The sequence below is a fragment of the Canis lupus genome, chromosome 22 (assembly GCF_003254725.2).
Source record: "Canis lupus dingo isolate Sandy chromosome 22, ASM325472v2, whole genome shotgun sequence".
Classification (NCBI taxonomy): Eukaryota; Metazoa; Chordata; class Mammalia; order Carnivora; family Canidae; genus Canis; species Canis lupus.
Window position 1 is genome coordinate 16355759 of NC_064264.1, and position 25757 is coordinate 16381515.

General features: G+C 34.7%; 1 protein-coding gene across 12 annotated transcripts in view; it reads left to right on the forward strand.

The window, feature by feature from the left end:
- Window positions 1–25757, forward strand: part of TDRD3 (tudor domain containing 3) — a 163140-nt gene that overhangs the window by 105240 nt on the left and 32143 nt on the right. For all 12 annotated transcript variants that reach the window (XM_025478113.3, XM_025478111.3, XM_035704424.2 and 9 more), the window contains 2 exons: window positions 16759–17603; window positions 22197–22322. In XM_025478113.3, coding sequence (XP_025333898.1) covers window positions 16759–17603; window positions 22197–22322 — 971 coding nt within the window. The remainder of the gene's footprint in view (window positions 1–16758; window positions 17604–22196; window positions 22323–25757) is intronic.

The following is a 25757-nucleotide window of genomic DNA, read 5'->3' on the forward strand; positions in this document are numbered from 1 at the left end:
CTTTATTGCTAAAAAACGTTGTCATCTGAGCCTTTGGAAATTCATAATCGCTGATTATAGATCACCATAACAAATATAAAAATGGTGAATAAATTTGAAATATTGTAAGAATTACCAAAATGTGGCATAGAGACATGAAGTGAGCAAATGCTATTGGAAAGATGGTGCTAGTAGACTTGCTGGACAAAGGGTTGCCGCAAACCTTCAGTTTGTAAAAAAAAATATAATATCTATGAAGTACAATAAAATAATGTATGCCAGTAATCTGTAATAGTATTTCATCCTTTACTTCGAAGTTTTATTGCCAAAATAAAACCAACTAGTTATTTTGAATGGCTAGGAAATACTTGAATCAGGCAGACTTGAAAATACTATTTGGGCTAATATTTCATTGTTTTAAATGTGTGACCAAAAGCTGATTCTGTCAGGAGCAGTTCTTCAGGCCCTAAACTTTTTCTTTGCTGATGTTGACATCACTCGTAAGAGATTCATTTTAACACACATAACCACAAACAGCTGAACAATAAATTGATAGGTGTATATATTGAAGATTACTGTGGTTGTAGATGTTCCTTATATTGTCCTGGCTCTGCCTTCATGTAATCAGTCCTATTTCAGTGAAGGTGACAGGATAGGTGTGAATGCTCACCTGTGGTGGCCCTCACTGTTATTCTTTCTCTTGTTAACCCACTCAGTGCTGCTGCAGTTTTCTTAGGGGAGCTGGGGTTCACAGGAAAGTGAATGGATGAGGCAGACCGAATTGTTTTTTGCTCATTTTATGATTTTATGTTTCTTCCTAAATTGGAAATAAAGCCTAAAATAACTTTTTACTTTCATAAAATTGGTCTTCTCTCAGAATTTAGTCATTGTTCTATAAATCTTGAGTTCTAAAAGTAAGTCTTCATTGATGGGAGAAACTGTTGGCCATTTTTCTGAGGAAAATTAAGGAGACTTTTCAGGATGGAGTCTCCATAATATTTAATAGTTAAATGCTTCATGGACAGCTAATGGAAAAAGTTAGGATCTTAATCATTTTAATGTTCATAACATTGGTGTCATTATGTGGGTCTGTTACAGTCCCAGATTGATTATAAAGAAATCATCATGATACATATATTTGGAGTTTTTAAATTTTTGTTTCTAGGTTAGTTGAATAACCAGATCTTTCTTGCTTCTATGTTTTGTTTTATATGAGCTGTCTCGGAATTTTCTTTAATTTTAGCACCTTAGAAATCATCTTTTAGGTGAGTAAATGTAGGCCTGGATAGACTTGTTATTATCATAACAGATTCTGTGTAATGTGTCAGGCTTCTTGGGGAAAAAAAAATGTGTCCTTTAAGAATATACTTTTGACATATTTAAGGCAGGTTAGTAACACATTTACTTTCACATTATATCATATAATTTTCTCTAAAAGTGTCCTATCATTTCTTTATTCTAATTTTTTAAAACTTCTTTCAGAGGTCATTGATCATCACATGTCTTTTCTTAAAGATTTTCTCTTAACATTACCTTTTTTGTTGTATCTTTAAATTGGAATCAAACATAATTCTAGTTGACATTTTTATCAGTATTCTGAAAAAAATGAGGTTGGATTATATTATGCTCTGACAGTAATCACTAATTAAAGTGTTTCTATGTGATATGTAATGACTTGATGTCAACTTGGGAAGACTTAATTGATCAGCTTCTGATAGGGGTGTGTTTCAAAACGCTTTTGTATATAGATTTTTCTTTTTGAATTTGGTTTTACAGACTAGCTATTATAATTGGTGGTTAGATTATCAAGCCAACTTTCAAAAATACATTTTTGTTCCATCATATACTTTATCAATATATCACCTCAGTGATTCATAACTATCATTAAAACAATAGTATTTTAAATTTCAACTTGAGACAGAAAGAGTAGATTTGATTCTTTCTGTTATTATGGAAGATAGCTAGGTTGGACAGAGATGGGGTTAGGAATGCCTTGAGACAGTAACTTTACTGTTTTAACTTTCTATATCTAAATAAGAACAGGATAACCTTAATTTGTTCTGAGTAAGGAACAAAGAGCATGAGAATATTGGACAGAGTAACTCTTATATTTATATTTATCTAACAGTCCCTTTTTTGTGTAGTTTATTCTGTAAATTATATGTTACCAGTTTTATTTGTTTCTTCATAGTTTGCCTCAGAATTTTAGAAAGCAGAATAAAGAATATAACCTAGTAAAAAAAAAAAAGAATATAACCTAGTTATATGTAAACACTTAGAAAAATATGAAATCAAATAGAGACATTTTTATGAAAAGGATATTAAATTAAGTAAATATAGGAGCTAAGAATCATCCAACATTTATAAATGTTGGACATGGTCATAGGTGATCAAGCTTCCTCTTTCCAGGATCTAATCTTATCTTCTGCTTTCCGAAACTCTTTTGTTTCATGGTCATAGAGTTCTGTAATTCCTCAAGATGTGTGATTATCTGATTTTGCCTTTTTGGCTTGTTGGTGATAATTGAGAAGAGCACCTCTTACCTAGTTGTATCTGTGTCCCTTCTACTTTCAAACTTGCCAACTTGTTTTTTTCTTGTAGGGTTATATTGAAGGCAGTGACTCGGTTCAGCATCTGCCTTTGGCTCAGGTCATGATCTCAGGGTCCTAGGATCAAGCCCTGCAGAGGGCTCCCTGCTCAGTGGGGATCCTCCCTCCCACTCATGCTCTTACCATCTCTCTCTTTCTCAAATAAATAAATAAATAAATAAATGAAATCTTAAAAAACGAAGAAGAAAGAAGAAGAAAAAGAAGAAGGAGGAGGAGGAAGGAGAAGGAGAAGGAGAAGAAGAAGAAGAAGAAGAAGAAGAAAGAAGAAAGAAGAAGAAAGAAGAAGAAGAAGAAAAAGAAGAAGAAGAAGAAGAACAACAACAACAACAACAAGAAATCAACACCTTCTTTTCATACCGTATTCTCTTAAAGTATCAGCGTCCTTAGGTGGTCCGTTTCAAGACAATAGGCTACAGTTTAAATGCACAGTAAGGAGTTCCAACTTCCTGTTAGGGGATGAGACGTTCACTGCCCTGCACTCTTTCTTTGTAAACAAGTTTTTGAGATTCTATCACTTTTATCACCCTATTATCTGGAACCAACTTCTAAATTAGTTTGCTTTAAGATGCAAGCCACAGAAGTGGAAATAAGCAAAAAGGGGTTTTTTTTTTTTTTTTTGGCTCAATAACTAGAAAATTTGTCTCTGCATCCTGCTATTTTTGTATGTTGACAGAGTGTTTCCATGTGGTAGCAATGACTGACCCAGGCAGCTCCAGGTGTAACGTAAAGCCAACATATAATGATGTATAAAGATATGCAGGTAAAAAGACTCAGCTTTGCAAGTAAATTTTGGGGGGGGGCAAAGATAAATACCTTTCATCATGTAAATTATTGGTTAACCAAGCTCAAATGAGTTCTCCTAGGGATTTTGGCACTGCTGTTTGTGGAGTGGCTGGGACAGACCCAGAGAGACTTGGAGAAATGAGCACTGTAGCTATTGGTGTCAAATCTCCATTCATAATATGAGATAAAAGGTAATAAAAAATATTTGTCAGAAACAAGGAAATGGTCCCCATATCTGGAAAGTCAGACCAAAAAAAAAGGTCTTCTATCCCTTAGGAAAGCACAGGACATCTTAACTGATTTAATTAATTTCATCAAAGCATTCCTACCCCATCTCTGTATAACCAATCTTCCATAATAACAGAAAGAATCAAATTTTGAAAACTGAAGAAGAAGGGCCTGTAGGAAGGAAATGAGATATAATGATAATGGCTTAATTGGAAAGGCGGGAACCTAAGTAATGAAAAGAGAAAATGTATGTTTTAGCCCAGATGTTCTTGTGAAGAATTTCCTCAAGAAAAGATCACCCAAGTATAGATCTTCCTTGACTTAAGATAGGTTTACATCCTGGTAAACCCATTGTAAGTCAAAATGTATTTAATACACCTCACCTACCAAATTTCATAACTTAGCCTAGCCTAACTTAAATGTGCTAAGAACACTGACATTAGTTTACAGTTGGACAAAATTGTCTAATACAAAGCTTATTCTAAAACAAAGGGTTGAATATTTCATGCAATCTATAGAATACTGAAATAAAAATATGCCAGAGTGCTGCATATGTAATGTCCTTTTATGAATGTAAATTTAGTGGTGATTTGAACTTAATAATTTATATAGCATATCATATGTGGATTTAGGGATAACTTTAGGAAAAATTTTAAAGGAAATATATAGAAAGTTGGTTAAAATCAACTTACCATAAATTTGAAATGCACTTTTTAAAGCATATCTTAGAAGGGCATTTTAAGAATAGAAAACCAGAAATGATGTTAATAAATGTCTTGATCAGGTACCACAGAAAGTGTATTGTTTCCTGTTGTATAGATGTTAATTGATAAATCTAGGAAAAATTAAGTTCAAAATATAGGTAACAAAAGAAAAGGAAAATGGCCCATGATCTCATCACCATATTCTGTTTTTGTTTCTGTGTGAGATCATACTTACATAAAGCTGCTTTTTCTGTCCTAATAATAAAATACAACCATATTTCTGTGTGATTATATATTCCTGTCAGCGTAATTTTTTTAAGATTTTATTTATTTATTCATGAGAAACACAGAGAGAGAGAGAGAGAGGCAGAGACACAGGCAGAGGGAGAAGCAGGCTACATGCAAGGAGCCCAATGTGGGACTTGATCCTGGGTCTCCAGGATCACATCCTGGGCTGTAGGCGGTGCTAACCTAGGGATCCCCCGCCCACTCCGCCACTCCACCCCCGTCAGCATAATTTTTAATGGCTGCATAGTAATTGATTGTAGCTCCATTAATGTTGTTAGTTATGAAAAGTTTCTAAACTTTGCTATAACAATAAACTTCCAAAAATATTTCAGTTGAATTATTTACATATCAATGGTTATTTTTTCAGGCAATTGTATGGAAATCAAATTATTTGGCATATATATTTTTAAGATTTGTTAACCAGGCTACAAAGTGTGATATATAATTAATTTGGGGGGGGGGGGACTTAGATCTATAGAAGATAGATATAGCTTTTCTCAGGATCCTAGAACACAGGAGCCTCTTTTTCATTTTTGCCATTCTTCTGTTTCCTCCTCCTCAATTAATGGTCCATTCATGTAAGCATTTATTGACCATAAAAATAAAATAATAGGTGCCATTATTGAACATCTATTATATGGTAGGAACTGTTCTGGGTGCTTTGCATGCCATTTGTTTAATCATCTGCAAATGCAAAATATATATTACTTCCATTTGACAGATAAATAATAGATTTGAAGTGATAATACATGTTACCCATAAGAACTAAGGAACTGTAACATGGCCCACTGTCTGATTCCCAACTACGTTTCTAAGTGCCTATTGATTTGGGGGGCAGAAAGAGCAATCAAGAGTTTAATTTTAAGACATGTTAATTTTTAAAAATCAAGGAGAGACATCAAGCAGGCAGTTGAATTTAGAGATCAAGTAGAGGTAGAGGAGCCAGTAAAGGAAACTGACAAAGCAGCTGCCAAAGAAGCAGGAGGAGTAAGAGGGAAAGTGAGAGTGTCCACTGAGTTTACATAGCATCAACAGGGTACAGGTGAATGTTTAACAGCAGGCTCTGGGATGATTTTTGTGGTAGAAATATCTCCACTGTGTCCAGTGTCACACCATCAGTAGTTTAACAACCAGCTTCCAGATTTTTCTAAAAATTTGATGTCAGCTCTAGAGCAGTGTTCAAGTTGGGTCCAGCACACCACTGATTGAAAAACATTGATGAAAATAGTGCCAGTGAAGTGGTGCGGTTAGAACACAAGGTGAAGGGCAGCCCAGGTGGCTCAGGGGTTTAGCACCTGCGTTCGGCTCCTTGCATGGAGCCTGCTTCTCCCTCTGCCTGTGTCTCTGCCTCTCTCTCTCTCATGAATAAATAAATAAAATCTTAAAAAAAAAAAAAAAAGAATACAAGCTGAAGGATATCCAGCAGATAAATGTTATATTGGCATTAAAATGAGTATTTTAAAGAGATTGGTAAAAAAAAAAAAAAAAAGCATAATTAGTATAGCATGAAAAAGTTAAGCCATATGCTTAGGATGATGGGTGATGGGTGATCTCTCTTCCTGCCTCTCGCACTATATTTTTAAAAGGTTACGTTTTATTTTTATGATATATGGAAAGCATAATCATTTAAAAACTACTTGTGTTTATATGTACCTCCAAGGCATGAGACATAATCCTTGGTCTTATATTTTATAGTCCCAAGTCAGAATTCATTCATACAGAATAAATTTGTAGAGGAAATTATTTTTTTATTGAGGAAACAAGTATATAAATTATGAACTGATAGACAAATTTTCAGAGCCAAAGAGTTTTTGTTCTCATTACAGAATATACACTACATATTTTATACAAAAAGCCCAAATTTGTATCATGATTGTTTTGAGGTAAAAAAAAAAAAAGGTATAAAATGGCTGAAATATAGACATAGAAATATTAGAAAGGGTTATGCTTTAGCTACGATATGAATTCATGTTCTAGTCAGTTGAGACCAGCTTTTTGTAACAAATACCTTCAATAATTTATTTTTGTTTTGTTTTACTTGTTGGAGAATTATTCTGCAGTAGTTTGAGCTATTCTTGAATCATTTTATATGTCAGTAGGTAACCTCTTGTACCATGGTACTGTGGCTTTTTAAAATAGTATTCTAGGGGCACCTGGGTGGCTCGGTGGTTGAGCGTCTGCCTTTGGCTCGGGTCATGATTCTGGGGTCCTGGGATCGAGTCCCATGTAGAGCTTCCTGCAGGGAGCCTGCTTCTCCCTCTGCTTATGTCTCTGCCTCTCTCTGTGTGTCTCTCATGAATAAATGAATAAAATATTTAAAAATAAATAAATAAATAATAATTAAATAAAAATAGTATTCTAGCCATCAACAGATATTATTTTGCTTTTTCTTCATAAAAATCCTCTTTACTTTCATTTTTTTTTTGTTTTTGTCCCCGAAATTATAGTAGTTTTAATTTCACTCGCATATTTTGGCTTTAAGTTGTAAGAGTTCTCACTTTTGTTTTGCTATAGTTTTCTGTGTGATTTGCAAGAAATGTGTTACAAAGATAATGTGGAGTCTAAAATTATACTCATGATCCTGAAAAATATTAATCAGCTTGGAAGAAAAGATCAGTTTAGTTTAAATTTAGTTTCTTATGTTTGACTGAGCTTCCTATATGAGAGTTCTAGTTGTTTTGACACATCATCCTTTCAGTTTTTACAAGTTTGATAAGTGACATTTTAGTCGGTGTTTCCAGTGTATTTTCTGTAGTAAACATTGATATTTGAGTTAAAGCAAAAATAATATAAATTGGTTTTTTTAATTGTTATTTTGAATGGTTTCTGACTCGCCAGTTTAGCACCTCTTGTATAAACACTCAGCCTATTAACAAGGGAACATTACCTGATTTATGCAATTCCACCAATGCGCAGTTGTACTGAAGGCATTAAAGGCAGTGAGTAGTATGGGGATGATAGTAACACTGCAGTGCTACGTTGATTAAAAATTCTTGTGTTATTGTATGTCCAGGATATGCTAGGAAGATGAAATAATCCAGTTTGAGAAGAGTTTTATAAGAAACACAGGTGGGCAGCCCCAGTGGCTGAGCGGTTTAGCGACGCCTTCAGCCCAGGGCGTGATCCTGGAGACCCGGGATCGAGTCCCACGTCAGGCTCCCTGCACGGAGCCTGCTTCTCCCTCTGCCTGTGTCTCTGCCCCTCTCTCTTTCTAATAAATAAATAAAATCTTTTAAAAAAGTTTCCAAATGCTTGGAGATTTTCTAAAAAAAAAAAAAAAGGAAAGAAAAGAAAAGAAAGAAACACAGAGGTGTGACTGACAGTTTAGGTATTAGAGTTGGTTGAAAGGAAAGAAATAAGGAATGGGCCTGTATAGTTTAGGGTTTAATGCGTTAGGATTAAGAGCTCTGATGACTCAGGTAAGGATGGAGCAACGGCAGGAAACATGTCAGGCTCCACAAAGCAATGGCACTGTACCCCATTACCTCATCTTCTTTAATGCTTCTTCACTGGAGAAAAAGAACATTATACCCATAGAGGGGTATTTTTTCTTCTTGCACTTGTTAGAAAATACAGATTACAAGAGATTATACTACCGTGGTGGTATGAATAGACAGTAGTAATTACCAGGAAAAAAAACCTTTATTTTCTAAAATTGTTTTTTCTTTGTAAGAGCAATGCATATTCAGTCTGGGAAATAGTGAATGATTATTTATTCATTCCACAGTATTAACTTGAGGCTTACCATGTGGCAGGTACTATGTTAGAAAGGATATACTGGTAAAAGAACACCGTTTAGAGGTCTTAAAGTCTAGCATAGGAGAAAGATTGTGGCATTTCTCTGTTGTGCTGTTATTGTGTATATTGCTGTGCACAGAGCAAGGATGCTTGGCTCAGTATCTGGGTATAGAGAAGGACCTCCCAGAAAAAGTGAAATCCAAGCTGAGAAGTGAAGAGAGGCTAGAGGCAAGACAACTAGGACATGTTCTGGCACTGTGCAGGCAAGGATGCATGTGTGATCGTAATACACTGAAAATACTCAGAACAAGACTTTGCTCATCTACCAGGAGGCAAAACTCTGTTTTAGAGTGTCTGTTACTTACTGATAGAGAAAAGGCCAAATTGTGGCTACAAATACCCTCTGAAGAGAACAAAATTTGCGTTTAGTGTGTTTAGAGGTAGAAGAAAAATCAAATTAATCCAGTGGCATATTTTACATATGAAATTTGTGATGTATTCGTATTCCTGCAATTTGTTTAATAAAGAAGAAAAAGAAGGAAAATCAGCTAAGTTAAACATATGTATTCTCATTTAATGAATTGATTTGTACAGGCAATTATTTTTTTATCCTGGCAAAAATATTTTTGTGGTAATCCCAACCTGTGTTCCACAGGGAAATACTGAAAGTGACTCATGGTTATTAATGATTTAATGCTATTAGTACAATGGTATCTTTTGTTGAGGAGGTACAGCAGGGAAGTTAATAGTGATGTCTGGAAACTGACTGGATGGTTAATCCCAGCTCGGCCCTAGTTAGTTGTATCACCTTGGTTAAGCTTCTCCAACTTCCTTGGTTGTAAAATGGGAATGTTATAGCTGTACCCTGAGCTAAGTTGGTCTTTTAACTGTATGAGGAATTTTATGTACTCCCGAACGAATTTTTTTTTCTTTTGCATTTGTAAGGACTGGCTTGGACTTTTCATGCCTGTTAAGCATGACTGGAGAAGGGCCATCTTTGTAGCTGTATCACTGATGGGTGTTGTGTGCTTTTTCAGTGTTTGCATATTTGTTCATTTATAGCAGCAATGATTTTATGCTTCATGCCCCCGTTTTCTTCATGGACTTTTCTCTCTCTGTTTTTAAAGGGAGTTTGGGATACTAAAAGATTAATTCTGTGAACATTGAATATCATAAATAAGTTGATTTATGAGCTTAGCCTTAAGCTTAATGTGTGTCACAACTATGAAAGAGTATCATGAGAATAAAAAGAAACTATCTTTGAGTAACAAAAGAAAAATTTTGGGGATCCCTGGGTAGCTCAGTGGTTTAGCACCGCCTTCAGCCCGAAGGTGATCCTGGAGTCCGGGGATCGAGTCCCACATCGGGCTCCCTGCATGGAGCCTGCTTCTCCCTCTGCCTGTGTCTCTGCCTCTCTCTCTCTCTCTGTATCTCATGAATAAATAAAATAAAAATCTTTAAAAATAAATAAATAAATATTAAAAAAAGAAAAATGTCACATTATGGGTAGCCCAGGTGGCTCAGCGGTTTAGTGCCGCCTTCAGCCCAGGGTGTGATCCTGGAGACTCGGGATCGAGTCCCACATCAGGCTCCCTGCATGGAGCCTGTTTCTCCCTGCCTGTGTCTCTACCTCTCTCTCTCTGTGTCTCTCATGAAAAATAAATAAAATCTTAAAAAAAAAATGTCACATCAGATTACTAATGTTCATTTTTGTGTCCTTTTATTCTGGGATTTGCTGTTCTTATTTAGCGTAATGGACACCAATTTTGGAGTATTGGTATTTTTAACTTTTCTCCCTTGCAACTAATAGTTATTGGTGATTATGTTTTTACCTGCAAGGATTCTTTTCAGGGACACATTATCTTTATGAAGCAAGTTTCCAGCCCAAGACTTTCGTGTGTGCTATACCTTCTTCTTGGACTACTCTTCCTTCATTGCATTGGTTCTCTTTAGGGCACAGCCAAAGCACACTTCTTCAGAGAATTTTTCCTCCTAAAATGGATACTCCCACTCCTCCCAGTTTTATATAAAAGTCTATCTATTTCCCTCTTAGTCATTATCATAATTTTAAACTGTGTTGTTAGTTTGTTTACTTAAGCAGAAGTCTGCTTCTTCCCATTATACCTAAAGCACCACAGGATAGAGAGATTATGAGTTTTACTGCTGCTTTGTATATAGTGACTAGATGTGTTGACACTTGTCCATAGTCCGTGCTCACTTAACTATAGTATAGAGTAACTGAATGAAGAAAATAGGTAGGTAGCATTATTCCAATTTTAAAAGGTCACACAGCTGCCACGTGGTAGAACTGGGATTTAAGTTTGATTGTCAGTCTAATTCCAAAGACCCTATATGGACCACGAGAAAAGCAATTTCACAACTATTTCTAATTGATTCTTCACCAGAATCTTGTAATAAGTCTAATTATCTGCACTTTCCAGATGAAGAAACTGGAGCTCTTTGTGGCTTTGTCAAAGACGCAGTATTCAGAAGTGGGAGAATGAATGTATTTGGCCTGAGCTCAGTGTTTCTATGTTGTGCAATGTTTCTTTGTAACCTCTTGAATTCATTCTAACTCTGTCCCAGTATGCTTTGATGCAAGCCTTTCTAAGAGAAAGTAAGACAGAAAATGGATTTTCTATTTCAGTGTTGCTCCCTTAGCAGAGCCCAGGTGACAGTGTTCTACAGGTAATGATTTTGAACTTAGAAGCTTGTTCCATTCCCATTGTTTTTAGTAACTATATCTTTCTTTTAGCAAATACTTACTGAATACCATCTGTTTGCTGTTTTATAGGTAGGCACTGGAAAAAACAATGCTGAGTAAGACTTACACTTCACCCTCAATTTGGTTAATATAATATTATGTATTATATATATGGTTAATATATAATAATATTTAAAGTATCCTCCTTTAAAAAATAAAGAGCATGCAGTATCAAAATGATAGTGAAGTTTTTACTAAAACATTCTTCTCTATTTTCAACAACAACAATAAAAATAAATGCAAACAAAAAAATAAATAAAGCAAGGGAATGATCCTAACTAAAGTTAGGGGTTGGTGGTAGGGGAGATGTGTAAATAGGGAAGCAATTTATCATCCAGTATTGTTTAAATTTGTTTGCGTAATTATAATGCTAGTAATAATAATAACTGTGACATCCCACATTTACTGCATGCTTATTAAAGCCAGATATTGTTCTAAGTACTTTGCATGTATTAACCTAGTTAATCCTCTGAGGTAGACTCCATTGTTATCCCTATCTTAAAGATGAGGCTCAGAAAAGTTTTATCTTGTGTAAGATTACAAACCTATTAAGTGGCAGAGCTGTGGTATAACCTATGCAGTCCTTCTCCAGAGGTTGTACCCTACACACTGCTATCTCTGATTCCAAATACCTGTCCAACTGTTAATAAGGGTTTTAGTTTTTTTCTGCATTAACAGATAAAGACTTAATTTTAGGTCAGGATTCTGGTAGTATCCAAATTTCCCTGGTATCCAATTTTTTCAGCCCATCAGGGATTGGGAAAAAGCCTTTGTGATTTCTGCATTTCACCAGAAATGAACAGATGTAGGCGATAAAATTATAGCTAAATGTTCTTAGTTGCATTGTTTTGTTTCTCTGGGTAGGCAAGTTGGCATAGTGGAAAATAGTGGCTTCAGTTAGATTTGAGTTTAAATTCTGGCATCAACATTCTGTAGCTTCTAGCCTTCTTTATTTCTTTATTTGTAAAATAAAGATAATATTGTCCTTCAAGATGATTGTGAGAATTACATGAAATAATGTAGGCAAAAGATCTTCAGAGTAGAGTTAAGCACATAGTAAAGTCTTAATAAATATTAAGTCACTTCTTCTGGTAGATATCTCAGAATAAATTGAAGAATCGCCTTGGGAAGCAAAATGTACCTGATTTTCTACTATAAAATTCAGGTACATCTACAACTGGAAAATGAATATTCAGTGAAGAAGTATTAATATTTTAAGATGCCTGATTAATTCAGCACATTCCTATATACAAACCCAAATAATTTGTGGTAATTAATAAATTCATTTTTAATGACCCTTGCATTTCAAATCATGAGAATATAAAACATAATCAATTATCTTATAAACATACATTTGAAACTCATAAGTCAGAACTCATACAGCAATCTTTTATTAGTTTTCATATGAGCTTTTATCACTTTGATCTTTTAGAGGTACCTGGCTGATTCAGTTAGTGGAGCATGCAACTCCCAAACTCAGGGTTGTGAGTTCAAGCCTCACACTGGGTGTGGAGACTTCTTGGGGAATCACTTTGTTCTTCTAGAGGTTTTCACAGTTTATCCAGTTTTTGATGAATTTTTCCATGATTTTTTGCTAATCTTGCCCCTTTTTTCTCCTATTTAATATTAAATGTTACCGATTTCTATATACATTTTTGTTTCATGTTTCTTCGGGTCATTAAAAACAATTTTATTTTACTGCCTGTATAGAAAAATATCTCAGTATATTTATTACTAGAGTGATTGTAGCCTGCCTGTGGTGTTGAGTAGTATTTTGGGTGATTTGAAATCATCATGCCTTCTGAAGAAGTGTGGCAGAGAGCAACTAGATTCTGAGTGGAGAACTGAGGAGCTTTCCATTTGATTTTGGTGCTATTTCTTTCTTTATTTTATTTTTTATTTTTTTAATTTATTTTTTTATTGGAGTTTGATTTGCTAACATATAGCATAACACCCAGTGCTCATCCCACCAAGTGCCCCCCTCAGTGCCCATCACCCAGTCACCCCAACCCCCCACCCACCTCCCTTTCCACTACCCTTGTTCATTTCCCAGAGTTGGGTGTCTCTCATGTTTTGTCACCCTCACTGATATTTTCACTCATTTTCTCTCCTTTCCCTTTATTCCCTTTCACTAATTTTTATATTCCCCAAATGAATGAGACCATATAATGTTTGTCCTTTTCCGATTGACTTGTTTCATTCAGCATAATACCCTCCAGGTCCATCCACGTCGAAGCAAAAGGTGGGTATTTGTCGTTTCTAATGGCTGAGGAATATTCCATTGTATACATAGACCACATCTTCTTTATCCATTCATCTTTCAATGGACACCGAGGCTCCTTCCACAGTTTGGCAATTGTGGCCATTGCTGCTAGAAACATCAGGGTGCAGGTGTCCTGGCGTTTCATTGCATCTGTATCTTTGGGGTAAATCCCCAGCAGTGCAATTGCTGGGTCGTAGGGCAGGTCTATTTTTAACTCTTTGAGGAACCTCCACACAGTTTTCCAGAGTGGCTGCACCAGTTCACATTCTCACCAACAGTGTAAGAGGGTTCCCTTTTCTCCGCATCCTCTCCAACATTTGTGGTTTCCTGCCTTGTTAATTTTCCCCATTCTCACTGGGGTGAGGTGGTATCTCATGGTGGTTTTGATTTGTATTTCCCTGATGGCAAGTGATGCGGAGCATTTTCTCATGTGCATGTTGGCCATGTCTATGTCTTCCTCTGTGAGATTTCTGTTCATGTCTTTTGCCCATTTCATGATTGGATTGTTTGTTTCTTTGCTGTTGAGTTTAATAAGTTCTTTATAGATCTAGGAAACTAGCCCTTTATCTGATATGTCATTTGCAAATATCTTCTTCCATTCTGTAGGTTGTCTTTTAGTTTTGTTGACGGTATCTTTTGCTGTGCAGAAGCTTTTTATCTTGATGAAGTCCCAATAATTCATTTTTGCTTTTGTTTCTTTTGCCTTCATGGATGTATCTTGCAAGAAGTTGCTGTGGCTATTTCTTTGTTTAAAATCACATTTTCCACAATTTAGTAATTGAGCATCTTCTGGTATTTATTTAATAGGTTAGCTCACTTTCAAAATTCTTACTATTGTATCTGACTTCATTACATAACCTAAGAAAAGATATTGGATTTAAGGACATTTCAGGAATGATGCAACATTTAATGACCTTCCTTTTTTCTTGGCTTACTGTTATTTTATTTTAGGAAAAAAATGGATGTATATGAAAACTATGTTCTTTTAAAATCACAGTTGTAGGGACTGAGTGGCTCAGTGGTTGGGCATCTGCCTTTGGCTCAGGATGTGATCCCGGGGTCGAGTCTCACATCTGGCTCCCTGCATGGAGTCTGCTTCTCTCTCTGCCTGTGTCTCTGCCTCTCTCTCTCTCTGTGTGTCTCTCATGAATAAATAAATAAAATCTTTTTTTAAAAAATCACAGTTGTATTTTCTCCTTACTTAGTTTATTTCTAAACTTATTTTTAAAAGTAGTTTTCTTTATGGATTCTTCTCTCACTGTACTATCTCAGCATAATAATAGAGATAAAGTATATTCATTATTAGTAAGTTATTTGTTTTACTCTGTAATCTAATGTACATCATCAAATAAGTATGGAAATCTTTTCCTTTTTTTTTTCTTTTAGAAGAATTAAAATCAAATTCTCTCACACCTACATTCTGTATACATGATTATCCAGATCCCTATCCATAGTCCAGGATACTTAGTTACTCTCATGATGACCTAAGTTACTTGTACTTCCTGACCATCAGAGGTATTGGTGGCTCTAACTAGAATACCTTTAAAATTTCATTCCTAAACGTAGCAAATCTAAAATGCTCACTTCTCAAATATCTATTCAAACCTATTGACAGCAAATAAAATGTCTTCATATTTAACTGATTTTGGAAGCTGAAAATCTTCTTTAACTCACAAGGGACCTATTTCTATCCCATAAATCTCATAACATCTTTATCTTGAGACTGCCCTGCAGACTATTGGTAATGTATATAAAGTGCTAGTATGTGGGGCCTAGTACACAACAGATAGTCAGCAAGAGGCAACTGCTGTTTTTATTCTGTGAGAATGACTGGAACAAATGCTAGTACATGCTTTCTGCTGAAAATGCTCATTTGTGTCCTCCTTATGTTCAGTCTTCCTGCTTCCCTAAATTATCACTCCTGGATAATAATGCCAGAGAAACTAAAGGTGACCATTTTTCTTCTCTCTAAAGAAAAATACAATATTGATTACAATTGTTAAAAATAAGATATTTGTGTTATAAAGCAAATCTTGGGAAAAGGTGATTTTTAAAGAAAATCTCTAAGTAGTCTTGGCCACTGTTTGAGATCTTACATATATGAAAAAATATATATTCTTTGTCAAAATTAATGGGTGATTTGGCTGGGTATAGAATTGTACTTAGGACATAATTTTCCTTTAATTTCAAAGACACTTAAAGCCTCTAGATTGGCTTTAGCTTCCAGTGGTTCTGTTGAGAAGTTTCTTGCCATTTTGAGTCTTGGTCTTTAGACTGTGACTTATTTTGCCATTCAGGAACTTTTAAAGGTCTTCTCTTTATCCCTGTTGCTTGAGACATTTTACCTGGTACCCTTTGCCTCCAGTGGCTTTTGCAGATGTACGAAAACTGTTTTGGTCGTCCCAGTGATTAGGGAAGATGCTTTGGTATTTAGTGTCTGGATGACAGAAAGGTTAATTTTCTTGCAGTGCAAGAAACAGTCTCACCCAAAATGTCAGTAGTGCCACTGTTGAGAAATATTGTGACCCTTGTGTATGACAAGAGAAACAAGACATGTACACCAAAGACCAGTCAATATGTTTGGTGATAGGGTTATAGACATGCTACATAAAACAATGGAGGAAGAAAGTGTAAATGACAAGTTACAGATTGAAATAGAACAAAAATCCCTACATGAAATACAGCCATTAAGTTATCTATGAGTACATATTTACCTTTGTCACTGCTTTGGGTTTCCTAATTGGACATTATCTGCACTATTGTGCTTAATCATATTTTTGATACTTTTTTCTGTATTTCCAAGTGGTACCTCCTCTTAATTACTTTGATAAGTCAAAAGCAATTATTAATTCTCTTCTGTAGTAAAGTATCTATTTGTAATCTAAACACTTAGCAACTCCAGATCCAGGCAGGTTAGAGGAGTAACATTTTTGCAAAGGCTAGAACTTGACTGACATTGAAGGCATACATATTTAAATTGAAACAAGATTCCAGGAATTGTACTTAGCAGCTTCATAGCAGCGTCTTAGCAGTTTGCAATTCTGTTTCATTAATGTCTTGGGAAATGAATGACCAGAGTAGCGCATGTAGATAGCTATATTATAAGAATGCAAACATCCAAGGACAAAGACAAATTCCTTTTGGATCATCCCTCATTTTCTCATGGTTCATATCATTGCTTTACTTTACTAATGCGGCTGACCAGGAAAACTGGACATTAGAAACAACAGAACTCTAAGGAAGTAGAGGGGGATTAAGATAATGAGGTGGGAAGGTAGTGGAAAATGTTAAAATAAGTAATTTGATGATTTGTATTAATAATTTTTTAGATATCTTTAAATCACTAGATATTAATGCAGAGTCTTTGTTTTAATATGTATATAATACCCTTGTACTTTTCAGAACCTAAATCACAGCCACAGCAGCTTCATCAGGGACAACACAGATTGTCAAATACTGAGCAAAATGGAGTAAAAGATAACAATCAACCAAGACATCTTCCTCGAAATGATACCAGACAGCCAAGAAATGAGAAACCTCCTCGTTTTCAAAGAGACACCCAAAATTCAAAGTCAGTTTTAGAAGGCAGTGGATTACCTAGAAACAGAGGTTCCGAAAGACCCAGTACTTCTTCAGGGTCTGAAGCATGGGCTGAAGAGAGAATCAAGTGTGATAGACCCTACTCTAGATACGACAGAACTAAAGAGCCTTCATACCCTTTCAGTTCTCAGCACGACGGTGCTTTTAAAAAAAGGGATAACTCTATGCAAAGCAGATCAGGCAAAGGTCCATCCTATGCAGAGGCAAAGGAAAATCCACTTGCTCAAGAATCCACTGATTATAATAACCAGAAACGTGGGAAAAGAGAAAACCAAACAGCAAATCCTGATCATTTTTATGACAGGAAACCACGAACAAGTAACGAAACTTTCAGTGGTGTAAAAATTGAAAAACATTTTAATGTAAATACCGATTTCCAGAATCCTGTCCGAACTAATAGTTTCCTTGGTGTTCCAAATGGAGAGACAGACATGCCACTGAGGGGCAGGCGAGTGGGACCGATTAAGCCGGCAGGACCCATCACAGCTACACCTTATGATGATAAAGTATTTTACAACAGTGGGCCCAAAAGAAGATCTGGGCCCATTAAACCAGAAAAAGTACTAGAATCATCTATTCCTATGGAGTATGCAAAATTGTGGAAACCTGGAGATGAATGTTTTGCACTTTATTGGGAAGACAACAAGGTATGCATGCTGTCAAGCTATCATATACTAATATTACTGAATGTCGCATTCTAGCAAGGACATAGAAGGCCATTGCCTTGGGACTGGGACTTTGGTTCTATGGCCGTACATGTTTAAGGTCTTTGAGCAGGTTCATAGATATGTAATTTATAAAAGAGGAAAAGTAAAATATTTAATGTTTTATGGATGTTTAGGGAGAATCAGTCTCAAAATTTGGTTAGGTAAGTTCTAATTTTAGATTGTATATCAGAACAGTATTTAAAAGTGATGAAGTGAAGTTGATCAGTTACTTCATTTATCATCAACTGTCAGTGTTTGCTTTTCTTTCTAGTAAAGTTATGCCGATTCACAAGGAAGAAAATGAGTGGAGTGGCACAGAGTTAAATTCTATGGATTTCATTTAAATTAAAGAAAATATACACAATTGGCCTACTTAAAAGAAATCAGAACAGAAAAGCTAATTATTTAGCTAACAATAAATGATAATAATTAAGACAGTAATTTAAGCATTCTTTAGTTCTGCATTATATGCTGTCTACAAAAGAAAGCAAGAAATCATGAGGAAAGGGGAAGGGAAAGACAGAAGATAAGGTCAAGAAGGAATACAGTGGATCAGAGGAGAAGACCCAACAGAGAATAAGAAGGGGAAGAGGAAAGAGGGAGCCTCAGAGAGAAGGAACTTTGCACATGTTTCCCCCTCTACCAGCTCTTCTCGTTCTTGGGGGCTTGGGGGCAAGTCAAAGAAGACTTCTTCAGGAAGTGATGTTGGGGCCACTTCCAGAACTTGCTACAGTTTGTCAGTATTTTTAGTGTTGGTTCTTGGCTTGATAGCTCCATCCTCTACCATAATTTTAAGTTTCTTAAAGGCAGGGTTATGTCTGTCTAGTTTTCCTCTGCAGCCCTACTGCCCTGCTTCTCCCACAGTGGAGGGATCTGTTAATTAGTTAATTCTGAAGGGGGTACTTACATTAGAAAAAAAGGAGAGTGGTAGGGCACTGGAGATATCAGCAAGATCATAATAAAAAAAAATTTAAAAAAGAGTAGTTCTAGTGTGAGAGACCTGGTTGGATGTGAGGGTCAAGTTAAAGAAAAAATATTGGAAATAAGTATTTCATAGGTGGAGTAGTTTCAGTTGATAAAATAAGGCTATGCTCAATGAGAGTTTGGCCAGAAGGAGTGATGAAGACAAAGTTAACTGTAGTTTTCAAGGAACTGAATTTCAGGCTAGGGAATGTGGTTGGATCTTTTAAAAGGATACGAGAGGGCCAGGGATCAGGAACCAGGCCCTCCTGTGTTCAGTGAATGATGAAGCATAAGCAGGGTGTTAGATGTTCCTTGATGATAGCAGCAAGGAGAGGGGTACTTGTGTCAAATGCTTCTGTGAAAGTTTGATTAAGCTGAGAATGGAAAAATGTTTTTTTTTTTTGTATTGAACAATGTCTGATTGTTGGTGATCTTGATGAACAGAGGAAGTAAAAGGATTTCCAAGTGCATTAACTTTTGAAAGGCTTAGTATTATGACTCATGCTTTCCATTGAAATCCCTCAAGGATCATGCCCTAGTAGTAAGTGCAAAACTAATACAAGCCATTACAAAGCCTACAACCAACCATTAACAGGCTCAAGGATATCTGTTTGTACTTCATCTGCCTGCCAAAAGAAAATATAATCTTCCTTTTGGAAAAAAATTTTTTTCTAAAACCTCTTCAGTATTTCATCTGTGATGTCTGGTATCCTATAAAAAAATTTGGAAGCATGGTTAAAAATAGAGAAAATGAGTGAGAAACAAATAAGCAACAGAGAATAATAACAGACCTATATGTATTCAGATGTTAGACTTAACAGACGAGTTCCTTAACAAATACTGAGTAAAACCATAATTGAGTAGCTGGTAAGTGTCAGGTACTTGGGATATATCAGATAATTCTGGATATGCTATTATCCTAATTTCTTCAAACACTTGATGAAATTATTAATAAAGTTTTACTTATAGGTGTAATTATCTCAAAAAGATCAATAATACCAAATTCATCTGTTGCCTTTTCTGAATATATTTAATATAATGTCATATAGTTTGTGAAAGAGAGTACCTAACAATTCCCAAAATGTTTTGAGCTTTTAGAGTATTCTTAGAATAATTGGATGATCTTCTAAGGTGACTCTTCTGACTTTAATTGAATGTGTACTTTCATTTTAGAGTGAGGGACTGGGGGCTCTCTAAACATTGCACCATTAAACAAATAAACAATATTTACCCCCTGAAAGAGATAGGACTAGTTATCTTCTGAAAACACCTAATGTAAGATAGCTTTTAAAGGTTTGTCAAGAATAGTCAACTTTCCTATTTTTTAACCAGAGACCAACCAAGATAAAGATTTAGGAAAAACATGAGTTATAACTGTCGTTAAGACACTGTAATCTTAATTGCATTATAGTGCTGTTATGAAGATAATCAACTCATTAGAATAATCTAACATTTAAAAAATTCTTCACACTATCTTGCCTTTTCTCAACCTTTATTTCCATAGAAAGATTTGAGAATTTGGGAAAATTCTCCTTCTTTCTCTAGACTGCTATATTTAGTTCAGTTCTTTCTGCCCTCTCAACTGGAATACTATAACAGCCTCCAAAATGGTTTTCTTGCCTTAAACCTTATTCCTCTTAAATTTGTCATTGGGACTATTATTACTGATCCTGATCTTATACCATGTCATTCTTCCTAGTTAAAATCTTTCACTGTGGAACAAATACAGCCTGCAGCATGCATATAGAGCCTCTATCTTCTGTCACTTACCTTCTTGTCCTGTCTAATTTCCTATTGGTTGACCCTTCTCACATCATGCCATAATTATCTAAACTGTAGTTTTCTGCTCTCATCTCCATATTTTATGTCTCATTAACTTTCTGTGGAACACCCTCCTCAGTTTTTTTTACTTAGCTAAACCTTCTTCATCCTTGAAGACTGTATCCATTGTCATCTGTTCCAGCAAATTCTTCCCAAACTCCTGAGTCTTATTAAGTACCATATCACTGCACCATTAGTACAGTATACTCCACATTATATAAAAGTCATTTTTTTTTACACAGGCTGTTTTTTATTAGACTCTAAGCTTCTTAAAGGATGTCAACTTATTTATTTTCCGAGGCTATATTATGACTTTCATTTATTGAACTTATCAGAACTGATATAATTATCTGAGGAGCTTATAATTGAAGCATAGGTCCAGAAATTCTCACAGTAATTCACAGATCACTGAAGTGTAAGGCTAAGAAATAAAGGAGGAGGAGATAGATGTGAATGTATATCAAGAAGTCTAATACAAGAACCCCCCCACCCCCCTAAAAAAGGAAAGAAAAATTCCAGCATGGTGTCTCTGAATTTACCAGCATCCAGACCTAGGAAGAAAACACTATGGATTAACTTAATAACCTTTGTGATGTTACATATACTAGTTGATCAGTAAAAACAGATTTTTTTCTCCTACTATACTCAGGATAACATATTTTACAAGGTTATAGATAATAAGAATTCTTGTTACATTTAGCTTTTTCTGATTCTGGTGAGCTTATGAAGAGATACTCTTAGAGTAGATATTGTTGTAGTAAGAGCCTCCAGCTACCCTCATTTGAAGGAAGTATTCCTTAAGAATAAATAGTTTTCATTTTCATTTCATCTTCACTAAGCAACATTCAGACCTGTAATTTGGGTCCTGAATGGGTTGACATATAGTAGAGAAGTACTCCAAATAGTTAGTTGAGCTATTCCTAGTTACCTTAACAGAAAAAAAATTTAAGATTGTTATTGTTATGTAAATCAATTCCTTGTGTGTTTGTTAACGTGAATTAGTTCCCAGAGCCAAATTACACTAGGTAAACTGACAAAATAAAAGTGTCTGGTCTTGCCATGTCTCAAATCCTACAAGTCTTGAATATAACTAATGTGTTTATTCCTACTTCATGCCAGCTGCCCGTGGTGGCAGTCCCCTTCTTTGAGATTTATTTTTGTCATATATTTCTATTTGTTACATAGATTGCTCCATAGTTACATTTTCTGATTAGTAGGTAAGAATTGTGTAACTAATGTTCTCAAAGGGCTTCAGTGGCTAACTATAAGACATAACACTAGTTCTTTTTACACCCATTAATATGTGAATATTCTTCTCTACTGAGCTTCTTAGTTCTGTCCTGAAATCTTACTACTGCTCAGTGTTTGTCAGAACTCATATGGAGGTGAGAATTTCTCCCGTTTTTTTAGCCAATTTATGATTATCTAAAGGTAAGTTTTCTTTCTTAAAAATATTATTCCCTTAAAAATTTCCTTTGAAATATTGCATACTTGAAGTTACTAAGAGAGTAGATCTTAAGAGTTTTCAGCATAGAAAAAAAGTTTTGTAACTATGTGTGGTGATGAACATTAACTAAACTTACTGCAGTAATCATCTCAATATATACATATCTCACTAAAAATTAATCTAAAAACTGAGCTTCCAAAAAAATGCACATTGTAACACTCTTGAGTATTTGTTTCTATCAAATACTGCCCTTTGTAGACAATGTCGATTGCCATGTTGAAAACTCCTTTTTGTCTCCTCAGTTTTACCGAGCAGAAGTTGAAGCTCTCCATTCTTCAGGTATGACAGCAGTTGTTAAATTCATTGACTATGGAAACTATGAAGAGGTGCTACTAAGCAACATCAGGCCCATTCAGACAGAGGCATGGGTACGTGATCCAAATTCTGTACGGAGGCATAAGTTATTTTGAAGAAAATACATAGCTCTAAATGATTAGTCATAGCAACACAAGATTTGCCAGTGTGAAAAAATATTTTGAATTTGCTTAAAACTGGCCACTTTTAAAGTAATATTCTAATTAATTACATTGAACTACAATAAAAATGAATGCGTTGGAATTAACTTTTCTTGTGTAATGCTTTGTTATATTTTGCTTTGGAAATAGGTGCCCTTATTTACGTTTGCAAGTTTTTATGCATATTTTGTTCTTTCCCAATTTGTTACTTTAAATTTGACTAAATTATGTCCAGCAGTTGTCAAATTCAAATCTCTGTTGGATATGTGTATATTCTTTACATATCAGATTAAGAAAAGAACTTTGAATTACATATGAAGTCATGCTGCATATATATATGTATGTATTAACTATAATATCTCTGTTTAACGATTATTTGATTTTGTTGCCAAATGTATGTCAAAGCTCTGTGATAATTTTGTTGATGTAATTTAGAACTATTGGTCTCATGGGAGTCCATTTTATAAAGGACTTAGGTAACTTTAGATACTCAGTTATATTTAGGGAAAAACAGGAGGGCAAGGTATATTAAAATTAGTTTCATATAGTTTTTTTATTTCCTTTCCTCAATTTATGATACCTGTTAATATACTTATCATTAGAAGTCTAATAGGTTTCTATTTCTCTAAAATAGCAAAATACACTCTAAAATTATGATAGCCTTATCATTGAAGTATACAGTGTTTTCTCATTTGCTAGCTTTAGTTTAGTTTTGGTCTTCTTACATATTTTTCTCTTACCACCTCAGTGTCATCTACCCCTCCATCACTCCTTTCCAAGAGAAATAAAATAACAACAAAAAGCCTAGTACCAGTAATTATGCGTTGGGCCATGGAACTTTACTCTTTACCATTTTATTCTAGAAAAACTATCATTTTCTAGATAATTTATCATTTCATATTTTATAGTATATTACTAATGGTTCATATGTTTAATTAAGAGCTCTTTTCCCTCACTCTCATTGGCCACTTTTTCTCCGAAAGACTGAAATACCATCAATATTTAGTTTATGTCTTCTTTTCTTGAAGAAATTTGATGTAACATATCTTTCCCCTTCTGACTTTCATGTGACTATATTTACATTCTCTTTTTTCCATTAATACATCTTAATCTTATTTTGATGGTAAAAGTAATTATTTTTAAGTCTGTATTTCTAGAAGATGAAGCCTAGTTTGCTGTTCATAATGTGCTCCCAAATGTGTTTAAACTATTACAGTCGAAGAGTCAAAATGGAATTTTTACCTTTATGTTTTTAAAATTTTTTAAGAGGATTTGATGAGATTGATTTTATTCTTTTCTCCCTAGAGAAAAATTTAGTTTCCTTATTTCACTTCTTTTCTACTTCCTTTTTCTGTTTCAGGGTGGCCATAACTGATGAGCACATTTGTCATTCCTCACTGTAGCTCTTTCATTCAAAGGTGTTTGGTACTGAGTGATCATTTTCTTTCTACAGTCAGTGACTTTTCCTTTCTTCCCCTTAATAGTCCTAATTGCTTTATCATTGATTTTAAGTCTATGTAAACTTAGCTGGACAATAGTTTTATCAGTTGTCACAGCCCATGTAGTGATTCTGAACCACAGCAATATTTTCATATTCTTTCTACCCATTTGTGAATATTCATCTATGCTTTATTCTATTTTTTTACTGATTTACTTTTTTGCAGTCAACGTAAAAAATTTTTATAAGATAATTGAAATATTTTACAGAAAGAAGCAGAATAGAATCATTAAATCTTTTGGTGATTCTGATATTTTTTTCTCCTGTGCTTGTTGATATTTTATGATTTTGCATTAATATAACAAATATTTTTGGATCATGAACATTGTTATTGGGGATGAGAGCATTCTTTCTTCTTTTTCTGCATGAATAATTGACTTAGTTTGTGGAAGCATCTCCTTGATATGCAAAAGCCACCAGCTTAACATACCTTCATTCATCTCCATTTTAAAAAAATGCATATGTACATATATACATAAAAAAGCCCCTGAAGAAAAAGAATGTATGCAGTTGTCAATACGTTTAATGTAGAGTTAGTGTTGAATTGTCTTGGCCTCTGAGAATATCCATGTTGAGGGTCTATGAGCACTTTCTCTTTTTGTAACTGGAATTGTGACAAATTTTAAATTAATCAAAAGCAAAATATTCACCAGATGAATAAGACGATAACTCTAATTGATAAGTCCCATTAGAAAAATTAAAGGGTTGCAAAGGTACAGTGAAGTTTTTAGAAGCCTTAGCACAGTTGTTCACTCACACCATGGATTGTGTCACTTTTAATTTTTAACTCTTGCACTATTTTTAATTGTGAAATTATATTGTATCTTTTATTAAGGTGTTTGTTATTGGTGTAAGGTTTTGGAAGAACTTCGTTTTCTTAAATGTAGCAATGATCACTCATTGAAGATTTTTCTAATAGTTTGCAGGAAAAACCACCCAAAAGCCTGCATATAAATCAAAAGCTTTTGTAGAAATCAGTTGCCTGTATGGTCTCTTAAAGGCATAAGGAGAAATCATTGAATAAAAAGCATGAAATATTAAAAGACACAGTGACTAAGTTAATAGTCTCTTGTATGGAAAATTAAAATAAAACCAACTTAATACTTTAAATCTAAAGGTTAATATTTTTCTTGTGAAGTTTAGGAATTATTTGCTCTGTAGACTAAATATCTATTTTGTCCTAGCTAGACTTCAGCTGGTTCTTTTAGCTGTCATTAAATATTCTCTCTTAATTTTAGTGACTTTATTATGGTGAACTCTCCAACTATCACACATAGTATGGGGTTCATAACTTACTCTTAACTGGATAAACGCTCTCACTGTTTCCCGCAATGTTCTTTAAACATTGTACGATTTTCCTTATTTTTCCAAAGTAAATGAAGCATTAGGGAGTCTCATATTATTTGTAAAATTATATAGGAAGAAAAGTGTAACATTATCTTATATTTCTGATGACTGTATGAGAAAACATTGGGGGGCAGAGAAAACTGCTTTTTGTGTTTCCTGCAGGCCCTTTCCAAATTGGTTCCTTTTAACTCTAAAACTAATACCGGGAAACCAGTAAAAAGATGCCACAGGCAATTTGGAGTTACTGTAAAATACCCTGGCACTGCTGCTTAGACAAACCTTTTGTGTTTTTAAAGTGTAGTTGCTTTTGAATTGCTTTCCTAAGCCTGGAGAGACACTTGTCAAGTCTTGATTTTCCAAGTATTTTTATGACCTGGATTCTATGGAGGCTTTTATATCCAAGAAATGTTTTAGAACTTGGTGGTTTCTAAACCTTTTTTTATAAATTCATAGTACTTCTTAATATCAGGAAAAGAGCTTGTTCAGCTGTTGTTCCAATGAAA